At 39.2% G+C, this 17,541-nt stretch overlaps 1 protein-coding gene across 3 annotated transcripts in view; it reads right to left on the reverse strand.

Annotated features, from left to right (window-relative positions):
* Vcan (versican) overlaps window positions 1–17,541 on the reverse strand; it is a 92,890-nt gene that overhangs the window by 21,572 nt on the left and 53,777 nt on the right. For 2 of the 3 annotated variants that reach the window (XM_076927114.1, XM_076927115.1), the window contains 5 exons: window positions 11,118–16,337; window positions 7,880–7,993; window positions 7,194–7,307; window positions 2,195–2,353; window positions 903–985 (listed from right to left, as the gene is read on the reverse strand). In XM_076927114.1, the coding sequence (XP_076783229.1) occupies window positions 903–985; window positions 2,195–2,353; window positions 7,194–7,307; window positions 7,880–7,993; window positions 11,118–16,337 (5,690 nt within the window). The remainder of the gene's footprint in view (window positions 1–902; window positions 986–2,194; window positions 2,354–7,193; window positions 7,308–7,879; window positions 7,994–11,117; window positions 16,338–17,541) is intronic. The other variant, XM_076927116.1, reaches the window with a different exon arrangement.

The following is a 17,541-nucleotide window of genomic DNA, read 5'->3' on the forward strand; positions in this document are numbered from 1 at the left end:
AAAGTTGATGCCATTTCAGAAACATCTGGGGACTGACCATGAACTACAGCTGCTGGAGCTTCAGCTAGAATACATCTGGACTGAGACTTGGCCAAGGTGTTTAGTTATTCTCCCCACGTGGCTGTTAAGAACAGGGTCACTGAGCATGTCCAGTGTGGCAAATCACAACTTGGCTAGTACTAAAATACTAGGTTCTCTTGTGTTCACTACCCATCACTCAAAACTGCTTTACCCATTGAGATTTAAGAACTTGGTCTACTACATCATTCAGGGCAGCCTGAATTATGCAGCAAACCCTTCCTAAAAACAAAACCAACAACAACAGAAACAAAGAAAAAGCAAACAAAATAAAAACAAAACCTACAGCAGTTTAAGCAGACTTCAAGTAGACAGCATTTCCAAGTTGCCTTGCTTATGTTAAGAAACAGAAATAAGTAATAAATAAATAAAGATTATTCAGCGGGGTTAAAATGGAGTGAGATTTACAACGTTGTAAATTCCTCACATTAAAGCTGAGCCCTTTTTCTAATTAAAAAAAATGAGACACGCTTTATAGCAGAATTTCAAGGCAATTGTGTAAGAAAAAAAACATACTTGTAAAAAAAAAAAAGACTGTCTTGTTTCTCTTCTGTTTGTTGTCTTCCCTTTTGTTTTGAAGTTAAGAAGGCTAAGAAAACCATGATGCAGTACAATTCTCATTATCTACCCTTCCCACAGTCAGCTCTAGTCTTCTTAAAGAGTGGCATAGTTCTGAGAGAGGCCACTGATGACTGGCCAAGCTAACTGTAAACAGTTCTGTAGTCCATCCTTGTGTCAAGGGGTGACCCTGGTCAGCCTGTTGCTCACTATGACATAAACCAGTGCATCGTGACCTGGTGCTCTCAGTTCTATCAACATCTTACCAGTGCGCTGCCATCAGTCCAGCGGAAGTCGTGTTCAAACATCTTGTCATTGAGACCAATCCACTGGTAATCATGACCCACACCTAAGTGACAAGGAGAGATGCTTTATCACTGTTTAAGAGTACTATTTCAAAGAACGTTATTTTCAGAGTGAGTTATAAATCCTCTTCTCTGGTTTTTAATTAGTTGTTCATAAAAAAGAAACTCTTTCTTGATTCGTCCTTTTTTATCCGCCCATGGGCATTAAGTTAACAAGCACATTTTCAAATACTATCAAGACATTAAAATATTAGAGGCAATGATTTCTCTAGAAATTCCCTGTAATTCAATATTTTCTGTATTTACTCACGATAGAAATTATCCATTTACTTATCTTGTTAATCAATGTCATTGGTAGAGATTTAGTGGCCCTCAGAAATATACTGGATGATAGATTCTCCCTCACTTGGGAAAAACACACTTCTCTTTGGAAAACAATGACCATGAAGACCAAACAGTTTTGAGAAATCACTTTCAAAGGCACTTATCATGACATGAGTCACTAGTTAAAATAGCGTGCAATAAAGCTCAAGGAACTATACCCAGATTACGAATTAACAAAAATATCTCAGAAGGATAGAAGGCATTGTAGGGAAACATTTAATTGAACATAAATGCCCTTTGAGCATATGCATATGCTTTTTGGAGCAAAGTAGTTCTAGCAATTGAATATGTAAAAGCCCCCTCTTTCCTCTGGGCTCAGATGTTAGGAAACGGCCCCAGTACTAGGTTTTATCAGCTTTCAGTCTTCACCTTGTGATTATGACAGGCAGCTCATTTTCTAACATCATCAGACCACAGGAGGAAGACTGGTATGAGTAGAGTTGACTCGGATGCACAACTCGGTTTTTTAATTTACCAGAAAAAAACTCAACTTTCTGCTTAACTTTGACAACACATGAAAATATTTAAAATAGAAATGATAAAGTTAACTAATCATGATAAATACATTGAGCCATAAAAATAGCCCTTTGTGTAAGGGGAAGACAAGATCAAATAGCAATTGCTTATGTTTCAACCTATATTCAACTGTGCCACCTGTTACCGCAGACTGCTAAGTAGTGACTTTTTGTACTATATCTGAAGATATTCTTAAGTGGGAACAGTAATGTGGTTGACTTTATGTAGTTCAAGGTAAGAGACTTCATACACTGAGTGAAGACAGAGAGAGTTACTTTAAATTGGGATCCAAAGAAAGCTAAGATAGTGGTAACAATGAGTGAATTTCCAAATAATTCTTGTCTAGTACGTACGATTCACAAACATCTGTTCCTCGTGAGAAAGAATGCTTGTGAGGTGGGCACCCTGCAGACGACACTCCCTTTCAGCAGCGTCCCATGTGCGACGATGAGCAAAGTATTTGTAGCACTGCCCTTGGAATTTGTGCCAGCCATAGTCACATGTCTCAGTGTCTGGAAAGAAACAATGCCAAGATTTATTAAACTTACCTACGTCATTCAAACTTGGCTCCTCAGTCCCTGTGTTGATAGGACACCCAAACCAATATCTTTGCAATGTCCCTGAAGTAAATGATTCATAAGTTTTGGTCACAGTGACAAAGACATCATTGTAAAGTAAGCCAACTGATCCCAACAAAGGGGGTGGTTGTACATCATTGGACTAAAAAGGCACTATCTAATGGCAATTTCCTTAATTATGGACAGTGTTTGAAGGAGACAAAACCAGGAAGGAAATCAGTCTAAAACCTCATAGGCCACAGAGCTGAAGACTTATTTGTATTGCTGCTAATTTCTTTTCAATACAACTTTTCTAAGCATATCACTCCCAAGTGATAGGATAGAGACTCTAGCTAACGAGGTCACAGATACTATATTTGTACAATGATTTCAAAAGTTCTGGAAGGGTTCACTCCCAAAAGAACCCTCTGGGAGGCTACAGGCTCTTGTCATGTAAGATTTATGGAAAGAAGACATGTCATGAGTAGGAAGTTGTGAGAACAGAATTTGGAATATGTACTTTCTTCTGAAGAGGAACAACTGGGAAGTTCTGGTGCATATGCACCAAGCTTTTGAGTTAATTAAAAGAAATAACCAAGTTCTTTAACTTAGCTACTTTCTCCTCCTCTAGTAACTCAAATCCATGAATGTGTTTTCTCACCTGCAATGGGCTGTGAGGTACAACTGATATTTCAATGGAATAATGATGTCGTTCAAATACATCTAATTTTTATAACAATAAATATTAAATTGACTACTTTGTGAAAGTTCCCTGTTAGACCCACCACAGACTATCTTTACGGAAATAATTTTGATCTTCATAAAATATAGATCACAAATACATTGAAATAGTTGCAGACCTTCCAGATCTCCTAATAAAACTTATTCTACCTTAATTTTACCAATTAATAGATTAAAAAAAAACATACCAAGGTCAAATGCTATTTTTATGTGCTGTGGTACTCAAAGCCCTGATTTTTGTCTAATCGATTCCTCTTTGTATAGGTTGAGATTTTCATCCTGAGAGATTTAAGGGTATTTTTTTTTTCCTGACTTCAGTACTTCCAGCCACGATATGCAACAGATGTGACTCATCCCTGAAAACAGTCACTGGTCCAACTTGCCTGTTAGAGCTGTTGGTTTGGTGCAGGCAGTGGCTGACTTACTGGTTTGGATAAATGTGCACTGGAATGTTGCCTTGTGATATTGTTTAGACCTCACCAATTCTCACAGGAAAAGATGCTTGACCTAGCTACATGGTTCAGTATAAAAGGATCTGAAAGAACCCCCAATGAAGTAAGTTTTGGTTTATGGCTATTAGTTTTCCTTTGGGAAAAGTTCACTTGAAAAAACTCAGTAGTAGGGATAGAGGTCAGGGAAGAATGATGGCAGTTTTGCTTTTTATTTCTCTGTCTTTTGTCACTAAAATGGATTGTCATTAACTATGCTTCTCTTTACCATAAAAGCAAAACTGTAAAATTCAAATGCTTGACCATCACATTCACAGTTATTCCCCCAGAAACCCACATGCTAGAGACTGCTATTGGAATATCAAGAGGTGGTGGCATGAGAGATGAACCCCCTTGTAAAAGGTCCTTAGATAAGGGGTCCTATCTGGTGATGCAAATGCTTTTTTGGGTCTTAAGGTAGATGTCTTTAAAAAGAGTAAGTCTGCCCCTCTTAGGTCTCTGTTTTGCTTCTCTTGATCTCTCCCTTCTGCAAGCAAGTTGTTTGTTTTGTGCTTCTCCATCATGTCATGATGTGGTAGGTCAGCCCCCATCAGAGGCCAAACAGATGGAGTTACACTGTTTTGAACTTTTAGCCTCCAAAAATTGGAAATTAAGTGAGCCTCTTTCCATTGTGAATCAGATAGTTTGTTATAGCACAACAAAAGAGACAATTGCCTTTCTCGGTTGGTAAGTCTTCTAAGAGCGTGGGTCTAAATATTAACGGGCCAGGTTTGTATTAATACCAAGGTAGGAGAATTTGCCAACTCTACTACGATAGCACTTTTTAAAAATTGTGGAACTAGGAATTGAACCTAGGGATACATGCATGCTAGGCAAGTGCTTAATCATTGAGTGATAGCCTTAGCCCTTTCTCCATGTTTTTATACTGAAATAACATCTCACTAGATTGCCCAAAATGTCCTTGATCTTGTCACCCTCCTGTTCAACCTCACAAGTAGGCGGGATTGTAGGTCTGTCCCAAAAATCCTTGCTAAACCAAAGTTTTCTGATATCTGGAGAGATGGTAGATAGATAGATAGATAGATAGATAGATAGATAGATAGATAGATAGCACTTTGATTAAGTCACTTTGATTTTTATAAAGTCGAGAGCCATTTTTTGTCTTTAATTTCTATTATCATCAATTTAACAATGGTACAATTAAGGATTGCATAATTAAGGATTATTTCCTAGGGTATTGTTTCTATGGGACAGTTAATAATTGCTCCTAGTGTTTTTCCAACTTCATCTAAAAATAATGTAAATCTCGTTTTCATTTTTCAGTTTATTTTTTAAGAGAACACTCTGGCATATATGTTTAGTCCTTTACCCTTATCTTAAACATCTGGGATCAATCTAGAGAGCTTAGTACATGGCAGGCAGGCAACCATTCTACCTCTGAGGACTGTCACAGGCCCTGTAGATAATACTTTCCTTAAAACAAAACAAAACAACAAAAAAATCCTCCTTAAGATGGACATCCTATTTTATGCCTCAGAGTCCTTACAGTGCAAACATTATAACACAAAGACCCAGCAACTCCTGCTCAGGACCACAGAAGCTGAAGATTGCTCTTAACAACCACGCCATAAAAATCTGTCCTGTATGCTGTGTGGGTAGTGTTTTGAGTACCTCTGATACAAAGCTGCTAAGCCTTAAGATATTGGCAACACCTCAATCCCTAGCCCCAGAAAGCTGTACTGGCTTTATAACACTCTGTCTGCATCTGTTTCTCTACTGTTCTAAGAGCCCTTTCTAGCGTTTGTGATTAGTCCACCAAAATATGTTCCCTGTTCAAAGTTACTGAGACTTAAGCAGTTGCTAATGCAGAGCAAAGGTCAGCTGGAGAAACAATGACACAGTCATAGGAACTTTGGATAGAAAACTGTTTAGACAACAGTGTTGTTAATGAAGAAAGCATTTGTTCTTAGGCAACCTGAAAAGAAGAAAGAAAAATCTCCCAGTGCTCGAGCAGTGAATTACAGGAGTGCAGCTGCGCTGGGTAAACAGACAGGGTAGACATTCAGAAGCAAACTAAACAGGAAGCCTAGACTTGTTGGAAAAAGAGACAGATGCACCTAAAAGTTAGGTGGCGCTATGAATGAAGAAGCAAGCAGTCTCTTTTCAAAGCGAAGGGAAGAGGTAACTAGGCCCAAGGTTCCTTCAGGGAATCTAGTGCCACTTAGTCCATGGAATGTTCACTAAGCAATGTTATGTATCTCGAACTTTGAGAGTTGCTTTGTCAGCTGGAAGATGTTGGCAAGCCTTGGGTTTTAGACTTGAGCTGCCCAGGGTCATTTTACTTATATGTCACCTTGGATGCACTCGATGCAACAGTTCTCACTGATTCACCAAGACCTGAAAAGTGATCCAGTTCGGAAATTCACCTTTAGGGTTGCAGTATCAGAAAACAGAAGGTGGCCAATAAGTACTTGGGCAAATTACTGTTTGTTTTTGGTTTGTTTGTATTATTTGCTCCTTGTACTTAAAACTGCAGGTTAGCGATCATTTCGATGCACTTGGAGTGTTTAAGTGTCTTAGCTTTCTGTGTTTGTGAAGTCATATGTCTCTAAACTTATTTAGTTTAGTATTTGTTTCCAAACACTAAAGGTTGGTTTGTTTTCATATGTAAAACTAAATCTAAAATTGACTTGCTCTGTGCAATTTAAAAAACAGAGAAAAGTGTTTAAAATGCAGGCATCAGCCTTCTCCTGTAACAGTAACTTCAGTCCACCTGACTATTGGTGTTGCTCTGGCTTACACTGAAGTGAACATCTAGATTAATGCCATAAAATGGGAGAGGACAGGCCAATGTGTCTGGGTGTTGAAAGAATACATTTTCATTTTGTTTGGTGGAGGGGAAGCTTGGTGCTGACCACTCTTATCATCGCCAAACCACTGCATAGCTTTAAGAGGAGGAAATCATCTTTGCTCAGTGTCCTGAGCAGGCAGTCTGTTTTGGAAGGATGCAACAAGTAAGCCGTGTTACCACTAACCACCTTAGTTCCACCATATAATGCAAATTACAAGGATTGTGAGATTTGAGGCCTTTCTTTCATTCAGAAAACCAAGTTGCTTCTTTACTAGGAGGGTTTCCCGGAAGCAGTTAACACATCATCTACAAAGCATATGGCAAGCCATAGTTAATGCACTGTAACCATGTGTCAAGGTAGTCTCTAGATATAGCTGGCCACGAACATAAGCCCTAGAACATAAGCCTCACATGCTTATGGTGATGAAACGAAGGCAACTAACACTGAGTGCATTAACTCTGACATACAAGCCATGAGATGGTAAAAGCTGTTTGTGTTCCCAGGAATAATACTTATTACCGTATTTCTTTTGTGACCATATGTCCTTATATTCAACTCAGCATGCCTATCTGATTTCAGCACATCAGCAAAACAAGCATAGTCAAGTCCACTCTGTAGTTTACATGTTTGGGGCTATTCACATATTAGGAACGTTAACACAACCTGTGAATTTTTCTAAAGCAAAACATATAGGGCAAATCTGAAAATTAACATCATTAACATTCATCCCAAACATGCTTTAATTGTTCTTACCTTGTTCACAGAGTGCACCAACATAACTTGGAAGACAGAGGCATCTAAATGTATTAAATCCATCCACACACGTGGCTCCATTCCGACAAGGGTTAGAGTGACATTCGTCAAAATCTGAAATAAAATAGTAACACGATCAAAGTGAGTAAAATCGTCTTATTTAGAGTGAGGTTGTTAGGTAAAATATACGATGGCAACTAAATATGATTTTCAGATTTTATAAAAATAATTTAGTGTAAGTATATCATGTGTTATATTTTAGTCAGTGTTGTACCTACAAAATACCTCATCTTTGGTCTGAAATTTTCTTTTGTGAATCTTTCTTTATTGCAACTGGACACCCTAAAACAACTGCAAAATGATCCAGAGTAAGGTGTTTGTTTCCATTGCTATTACGTAACTCCAATGAGGCCTGGAACTCATAGGAATCTCCCATCCAGTGATTGAAATTTCTGTTACTTCAAGATGTTCACAAGACAGCAAAGACAGTCTTGTGAAGCCTTGATGGGTGTGGATTGTATGGACAGAACCCGTTAAAATCCTGTTTAATTAATCCACTTAATATACATTTCATTTACACACGGGTTTCTCTGAAATTGCTGACAGATTCCAGAGGACATTTTCTCTTCCATTACACCCGCTGGAAAAGTGTGAGTACATTAGCTCCTCAGCCAAGAGCATCTTACCCAGTTCACACTGGTCTCCACTGTATCCAGGCGCACAGGTGCACACATAGGAAGTCTCAGTAGGGTAGCACGTGCCTCCATTGAGGCATGGGTTTGTTTTGCAGAGATCAGGTCCTATCAAGTTCGGGAAAATAAGAACTATTAGTCTTTTCTCCCAGGTTTAAATATATTTTAGCATAAAATATCATTTACTGCTACTATAACATAAGCTTTACCATAGCAATTTATAGAGGTAATACATATGAAATTAACTTTACTCTGGAGTGTTCCTTGGCATTATAACTAATTGTTACAAATCCCTTCTATTCTATTCATTTCTAGGATTCAATCATTATTATTTGTAAACAATACATTATACCATACCTGGCAACTAACATATTCTATGGCAGATTTAGTTGGCATGATAATGGCAATTGATTTTAGTTAAAAATGATTACACATATGTGCACAGTGAATGGAAATGTATTTTTTAAAACGATGTTAGTTCATGTGAAATGGCTGGGTACACAGAACATGCATTCTTTTAGCAGATTGGCTTGTTACCAGTGTTTGAATCACTATTGCCTTTTACCACTTAATGCTCAGAAACTGTCTTCGAAAGTGTGCACTGACGTTTCTTCTGCTATATTAACATGCCTTTTCCAAAAACACGTTCCAACTGTACTCCTTTAAACTATACTTGAAGAAAAGCAACACATGAATTAAACTCTACTGTATAAAAACAACTCCAAATACAAAACCTTACTTAAAAGGAAGCCCAAAATGTTATTACAACTTACTTAACAAAATATAAATAAAACTAACCCTCCTAGAGATAGATGCAAAAGCTCAAACCATAAATTTTCAGTTTAATGTAATATTTTTAGGGATAATTTTAAATAAAAATACTTTATACCTCTGAAACATATGTTTTCTTTTGTAACATTGTCTACACATATGAAGTTTATGGAGAACGTGAGTATTATTTCAGAAATGTTTAATTCCAAAAATGTCCAGGGATCCAAATGAAACTTGAAAGTTTTGCAAAACAATTTAAATTAAATAAATGCTATATGTAATACAGCTGCAGTTTTAAAAATCTTATAAAACCCAAATTCTGAAATACATGTACATGACGAGATATCTAACGTCTGATGACACATCGGCTATAGAAGAAACGTGACTTATTCTCAGACAAGAAGTTCAAAGCCAACCTTCTGTAGCATTAGGTCAAATCTAGACAACTAGACAGGCCTGATAAATCTACACATCCATATTTAGTTCATATTAAAATCAGGTAAACTCACATGTATATTTCAGTTTTTTAAAAATCTGCCTTGATTTTTCTAAAATACTTTCTCTTGTATTTCCAAAGATTCTTCAAACCTCCCTGACAATCACGGTTTTCCACATACTAAAGTGCTCTGCCTCGGTGACAAGGTTGCAGTATGTGACACAGGCACACCTGAATGGAATCCAACTGGAGCTTAGGGGGCAGTGCTTATGGTACTGTGAGTGCTTCCTCCCCATCATAAGACACCAGACACCACACTGAGATCACGTGACAAGTATGGGCAGGGACAGGGAGGAAAGAGCTTTTCCGGTGAACTTAAGAAGTTCTAATTAAGAGCACATCATTCTTCCCTGAGTAGTTTGGGTGGGCCTGGGAAAGCTAAACCTGCAGCAGATAGGCCAGGTCCTCCCACACGGGCACCTATCTACTGACAAAAGTACAGGGATATTTCTGTGAAGATAGAACACTGTGACTCAGTAATACTGTAGTCTAGATAATACAGAGATGTTTCCCCTTCATCTGCCAATTATTTCCATATTCTTACGTGCATTTCAACTTAATGATAAAACAACAAATATTGGCCAGATTACTAGATCATCATTATTTTGGAGTATAGTGATACTTCAAAATATTCCCAGTGTCAGTCACCTTGGATGAATTTTATTGACAAAATTCTCCGTTATCATTTTATTAAACTACTATTATTTTATTAAAATATCAAGCTTCAAATAAATGTATTCTTCTGATTTCCAAGGTAAAAACATGTGTCTCAGTAATAGTAAGACTAGAAGAATAATTTTAATAGCCATGACCTAAAGTACAGTATTTAAGATAAAACATTTTTAACCAACACAGTCCTTAAAATTGATCTTCCTTCCTCCCTCCCTCCTTTCCTCCCTTCCTTTCTTGCTTTCTTTCCTTCTCTAGGAAGTCATTAAATGACGGTGGTTATTTGTGTGTTCTATTATTATTCTTATTATATGATAGCATTCCAGGAACAGACTATAAAAGCTTACTTTTCAACATTTTCAGGCTAGATTAAGAAAAATATCATCTCTACTAAGTAAAAATTTTAAGTTTACTCTTTATACATTACTAAATATCAGTTGTTAGTTTTATGCTATATTGAAAACCAGTAAAAGGGCAGTAAAAAGACCATGGACATCAGATTATGGTTGTTTTGGGTTAAAACACCACCTTTGCCATGGTATGAATGCATCCTTGGGCAAATTACTGGCCCTTTCTGAATGTCTTATCCGTTTACATTAGATCAATGTAAAAGGATAAGTTTTTAGACATTTTGTGAAGATTAAATGAAATGGCCTATATGAAGTAGTATCAATTTTATGCTTTTTCATAGTCAGTAAATAAATAGAAATTAATTTATCAAGAGGTAGACTGTAAACATACTAAATACACTATGACTAAGAGCTGAGTTAGCAGAATTGCATAAACTGTTTCAAACAATGACATCACACTAGAGTACAGACGGTAACTGATGGAAAAATCAACCACAAGGCATTTATAAGAAATACTATTCTCAAAACTTAAAGGCCTGGTAGATTTTGGTACTGTCATAAGAACATCTCTTAAGGGGGGGAGGGTTAAAAGGAAAGTGTGATTTTTCCCCATTTTCACAGCTATGACATATATTGTAGGACACGCAACAAGGCACTATTTCAGATGTAGATTAAAACACATTGAGTTTTAGACCATTATTTCACTTTGTCCATGTTACAATTGTAAATTGTTTGTAAGACGCGGGGTGAGGAGAAGCAAAGTATGTCTGTAAAGTACAGAAATGTCCATACTTACATTCATTGCACTGACACTCTACTGTGGCTTGGCCTGAACAATATAAAAGTCGCTATGAATTTCACATTACAATAAAAGGCATACATAGATATATAGAACCAAGGGACTGATCCCAGCCTTGGAAACAGATGTATCAATGTGACATCTTACCTGGTAGGTAAACTGCTGTGCCTTCCACGGACTCTTCACTAATGCCAATCAGGAAAGCAGTTTCATTAGAATTGTCCAGAATGGGGAATGGTGGCATTGAATGTGCAGTATTTAGATCCAGAGGACTGACTGTTGCCTGGTTATGGTAATCAAGAATTCTTTGTGACACTTGCTTTTCAGATGTTGCCAGTATAGATTCTCCAAATAATGATGTTTGTGTTTGATGATTAACTTCCAAGGAAGGAAAGGTTGGCCTCTCAGGCTCCTGTGGGATGGGCTGAGGTACCACACCTGTCTCAACCCTGAAAGCTGCAGAAGCAGAAGCAGAATGTGGCCGCTGTGTGGCACCTCCTAGCCCCATGTCATCCTCAGTGGTAATGAAAGGCTCACTCTCTGTTGTTCCGATACCAGCAAGCATTCCAATTGTTTCTCCTGGAATCTGATCATTTGCTTTGTTTGAGGAGTCTTGGGAAGTCTCAGTTTTTGTGGGAGAAGTTTCCAGTTCGTCTAGTAACTTAGGCTTACTTTCATTTTCTGAAGTGTCTAAAGTAGGGTCAGGAGACATAGATGGAGGCTCTGTTCTGTGGACATTTTCACCCTTAATAGTTGCTTCAATATTAGCACGGACTTCCTTAAAAGATCCCTCTAACAACTTTTGTGATGAGGCAGCAGTAGGAGCTGGCTGAGCACTTGTGTGGGGAACCTCTGGGAACTCAGAGACTCCACTGTCTATGTAGACAGGGGAAGGAGAAGATGGTGTCTGAGAGTGCTCAGCCAGAGAGGAAACTGCAGGTGTTGTTTTAGTGTAATGTGTGGAGTCAGATCGTCCTACCATATTGGGGAATTCTGTTAAGGGCTGAGCTACAAAGTATGTACTACCAATACTTACATAAGCAGGGGGATCTGTCAATACTTCCCCCACTCCTGAAAAGAATTCTGGCTGAAAAGAAGGACCTCCATATTTCTTCTCTTCATATTCTTCCTGCATCTTTTCCAAATGTCCCAGTGTTGATATTACTTCACTCTGGTCTGCAATAGCTTGGCCATCAGACAAGGTGCTTGATTCAAATATATCATCGAGAGATATTGCTTCAATTTTGGGTTTATCAATCTCTGGACTAGCTGTGGTTAGTTTACTAGGAATGTGAAGGGTTGACACTGTGGGAAAGAAAGCATCTAATTTTGTCTCTGTGCTAGAAACTGGGACTCCAGTTGCAAAACTAAAGCTTATGCCCTCTGCCTGCTTTCCATCACTGGGAGTCACAGACTCGTTGTATATTGCTTGAGTGTAGCCAGCAAGAAGTGCATCGCCAGAGCTCTCAAATGCTTCCTCAGTTGGAGAAAGGTTAGCAGCTGCCTCATACTTCTCTTGATCTTGAAGGTTTTCTTCATTACTGCTATGTGATCCCAATGGTATCTCTGGATCTAAGTCTGTTTGTATTCCAGGGATGTACTCATATACAGGTTTAGTGTGATCAATGTCTATAATAATATTTTTATCTGATGTCAGCTCAGGAAGAATTTCAACAATAGCACTCTCAGTAATTGCCAACCCTAAGTCCTTACTATCCTCTTTGTCTAGATCTATAATAATGCTTTCAGTGGTTTTTCTTCTGCTAGGTTTCAAGGTAGAACTTTCAAATCTGATATGGTCTTGCAAACCATCTGCAATACCTTCTGAGGGACTCTCATATGACACTGTGCTTGGCAGTGTGCTAGTTGGATACAGGGAACTCTCGTTGTACTTTAAGTGATGCAGGAACATCGCTGAAGCTGTTGGAGATCCATCAATAGCTCCAGGCTCGGTCCTTGACAACTCTGAATGTTTTTCCAGGAAACCATGAGAAGCAAACATGCTGCCTCCTTGAATACTTGCCTGAGTAGTTCCAGAAGTGTAGTCTAAGTCATGAGCATCCACTTCTCCAGATCCTTCTCCAGAGTTTACATTAAATAAGTCAGATAGTTGTGATGCTGATGTAGCAACGGGTTTGATCATTTCAACACTGTAAGTTTGAGGCAGAAAAGTAGTGGGGGAGGTTGCTGCTGCTTTAGCTTCTAATGCTGAAGAATTGTCATTAGAGATCTGTCCAGTCATAGTTTGTGGTCCATGGGTCTGGATTTCCTCTTCCCACTTGAGGGTCTGATTTGGAGAATGTTCCATGTCTGTGAGCTTTATGAAAGGAAGAGTTGAAGTTGTAGGTTCTTCTGTTCTGGTGTCACTCGAAGTTGTGGTGGGTGCCTCTGGACTGTCTTGAGAGATGCTGCCTGTTTTGGAAATGATCGTTCTAACTTCATTTGATGCATCTTCCATTCTTTCATGGTCTTCCACTTTATCACCTAAGATGCTTGTTTCTAAGCTTTCCATGTGAGATGTCTCGGGATACAATGTGCTAATGATCTGCTCCATGTCAGTCAAACTCACTGATGTTGTAGGTAGAGGAGGCAAAGCCTCTCCTGATCCTAGTCCAGAGAATGAGAGATCAGTATTTGACTCTTTACTTGTTAGTTTTGTGCTCTTTTGGAAGAACTTTATACTTTCTTCCTCTTGAGTTGAGGACTCCATGACTACACTTCTAGCTGGCCCAGATTCAGTCCCTAATGCAGTAGTTAAGAAAGAGTGTGACTTTCCAGTAGCTTCAGGATAGGTGGTATATGATTCCAAGCCTGTGATCCCTAGACCTAGAGTAGACATATGAGCTATGGACATGCCTTCCTCCTCCACTTCCTCATTAGTATCGTATGTTTTCATTGTACTTAACATAGAGTAATCTGAAGTTTGGGATTCAGTTTCAATACGTGATTGGGTTTCCAAAATTGTTTGTTCTGGTGCAAGAGAACCATGGAGTGATTCAAAAGTCTTTTGTCCCTGAGCTTTTTCCTGTGTCACTGTTTCACTTCGAATCTCTTGTTTTTCAGGATTGACTTCTGGTTTAGACCACAATTTGCCTGGCTCCATTGTCTGGGGAAAGTCCACTGACATCATGCTATTTACCTTTACGTGCCCATTTTCTGTCAGACCTACAGTATTTCCACTTACTGTTGTTGGTAAAGCAGTGGATCGTTTATCTGTGTCTGTCACTGCAGCCTCTCCTCCCAACTCTTCATCAAAATATGGAGACTCTGTACCAGAAAAAATATCCACAGCTAATGGAAGCACTGGACCAACAGAGCTCTGGACTGAGGCTAGCTGCTCACCTGAGCCCTCAGCCGAAGTCATGAAATCTTCCCAGGGGACGGCTGTGGTACTGGCCACAGTACTGCCAAGTCCGTTTGAGTCAGGCACTGGGTTGATGTTGTCTGAGGTAGGTGGTATAGATGATGAAGTCTGTGTATCTCTAGCTCCTTCGCTCTCAGAGCCTCCCATCCCCACTTTTTCCTCTTTCACTCCTGGATAAGACACTGTTGAATATTCACTGAAGTCACCACTAAAATCTTCTCCCAAAGGAAAACCTGTATACAAATCCCTTACTTCTGCCTGGGAAGTTGGCAAACTTCCTGTTTTTTCAGAAATCAGTGTCTTCTTGGATGTCTGGCTCATAACTCCAGCAATTTCCATGTCTAATACAATACTTGGAGCTAACCCTGTTGGCTCAGAGGAGGATGACGTCTCCACACTGGGAGGTGGAGTACTGGGCAATTCCTTTTTGACTTTGGTTTCAGACTCTAAATCTAATGTAAATGAAGAAGCAGTGATGAATTCCATATCAGTACTAGCATCTCCTGAGCCCAGGTCCATAAAAAGAGAGGGGGGCTTTCCTGAGAGAGTGGTCAGCTCTTCCTGGACCCTGGGATGACTGCTACTACTATGCTCAAGGGGCTGTGCCTCCAAATTTGCTACATCATTTGTTTCTCTAAAAACACGAGTTGAATTTGCCATTTCCTTTTCAGACTCTGTGGGGGTTGTCTCTGGCATAAAACTATCCCAGGTAGCCAAATCACTAGATGCACCTACATTTGAACTTTCTAATTCTGGCGTTAAAAGTAAGTAGTCTGACCTCTCTGTTGCTGGTTGGACTTCCCCTCTGTGGGCTGTATTTGTAGCTCCCTCTTTGTCTTCTTCTCTTTTCCTCCCTTCAAAAGATGTACGGGAAACCCACTCAAAGGTGGCTGTTTGAATTCCAAATTGTGTTGGCCTTGCATCTGCAGAAGGTAGTTGTGAATCCAAAGGAGCGGTGGTTGCAGGAACATAGATGTGGTGATCTGTGGCCAATATCTTGTTCATATCCAAGGAGATGAGCTTATCTGTAGGATCTCTCTGTGGTAAATCCGTTACTGCGTTGAAGATTTTATTTTTATATTCTTCTACTTCCCCAGACCCTTCAATAATAGGAGCTGAAGAACTCCCCGAGAACTCTACAGTTTGACTAGGTGTTATCTCTACCCGGCTTTCCACAGTAGACATGGATTCATCAGTCTGTGAGATTCCTGTTAGGGTAATTGGTTCTTCCTCCAAGACATTTACTGACACAGAACTTGAAAGAATGGTAGAGGTAGATATGGTAGGACTTTGGTCTGTCTCTTTACCAAGTGCTACTTCTGTAGCCCTAGAAAAGATTGTTTTCTGGGATGCTTGGTCAACGGCACCTTCTCCTGAAGACTCTTCAGGAAACAGAGGTATAGGCTTAGGTTGTTTGTGCTCTGGATTTTCAAGGTGTGGACTGCTCGGTGTGATGGACTCTGACCATTGGGTGGTTTTACCATCATGGGATAAGAGTGTAGGGAAAACATCAGGCTCACCACTTGAAAAATGTTCTGGTGTTTCAGGGTAAGTTTCGGGTTTCCATGTGATGTCTAACAATTCAGTGGTGTCTTTAGATGTGTTAAATTGCAGGGTCGTTGACAATTCTGTTTCTGCCAGAATAAACTGATGAGTGTCAGTTGCAGAACTATCTGAGAAATTCTGAGAAGGTGCAACACTTTCATACTGGCCACGCCTAGCTTCTGCAGCTTCTGGGTCCTTGGGCACTGTGGTAACGAGGTGCTTCCCAGTGATATACTGCACTGATGGAGTAGTTGTTACATCAGTTCCATTTACACAGTCCTCCTCTCCATCTTCATCTTCCTCACTGTGATATATGTCTATCTCAAAGGAATCTGGTAACTCGGGCAAAATTTCAGCAAACAGATCATGCAGTGGATCTGTTTCTTCACTGCAAGGTTCCTCTTCTTTAGATTCTGAATCTATTGGATGCCCATTTACAATCATATCACTCAATCGACCTGAAAAAAACAAAGAGTTTTCACAATACTTAAATGGAAGGTTTGGGAGGGTATGACAGAAGACAAGGCTGATCACACTCATACACACAAAGAGAAGGATCTGACTTGTTACAAGTTACGGGAAATCACCTTTCTGTGAATGGTTCTTGCTCTTTAAGTTTGCTGTTATGTAATTACAATAAGAAGAAAAATTAAGAGTGTGGAAACAAATTATAAAAACACTTCAATGCATTTAAGATGACAACAGAATTCTCAAATGAAAAAGATATTATATAGACATTTTAGTTCTGGAATGCACAATTGATGACGCTGTGAGCTGCAAAGAAAGTTGAAATCAAGACCATTTCTCCAGACCAAAAATTAAAAAAAAAAAAAAAAAAAAAAAAAAAGAACATTGTTCCATACATTAAAAAATGATTAGTTTTCTCTCTATTCAATAAGGGCATGAAATTCCTTCTGGCCTCTTCATGCTCACCCTTAAGTGTCTAGTTTTTAAAAAGTAGTTTGTTTCTGTCCCATTTATGATGTAGTGACCACATGTATTCACTGAAGCAATAACGAAGGGGCCTCTGTACATCAAAAATAAAAAGCCACTCACTGGATGGGATATATGGAGTGGGGGAGGGGGCTGGTACAGGTCTTCTTGAAAAGAACAGGGGGAGCCTTTTTCTCCATTACACCATTGTCTTTTATAATATGTGCCAGCACCAAATGGATTTTATCTCTTGCTATTGACATTTTAATGAATGACAATCCTGATGTTGTATGTAAATATTCTAATTACAAATTCCCAGCAATACATATCAACCCATCCCTGGACTGTAGTGCCAAACGGCACCAAACACTAAGACCAGTTGACTTTTCTGTTGCCAGAAATACACCAGCAAGATTTTCAGCCTAGTGTTCTAGAAAAAGAGAAAGCTTGAGGCATCACCCTACCAGAATGCATTCGGCTGTCCTTGATGGAGCCCTGCTGCTCCAGCTACCCTATTTCCAGCGTCGCCACAGTGCATGTGGAAGCACCAGGAAGGACATGGACTAGACACATGTTACACTGGGCCTTACCACTTGCCCAAAAGAACGCTGTTGAAGATTTAGCTTTCAGTTTAGCCCCAACTTCTGACACACAGGTTTAAGATGAGTCTGAGAAATGCACAGAAGAAACAAGCATGACGGAGCCAACTCTGCCTTCATAACCCCATCT

This window comes from Arvicanthis niloticus, chromosome 29, assembly GCF_011762505.2.
Source record: "Arvicanthis niloticus isolate mArvNil1 chromosome 29, mArvNil1.pat.X, whole genome shotgun sequence".
NCBI classification, from domain to species: domain Eukaryota; kingdom Metazoa; phylum Chordata; class Mammalia; order Rodentia; family Muridae; genus Arvicanthis; species Arvicanthis niloticus.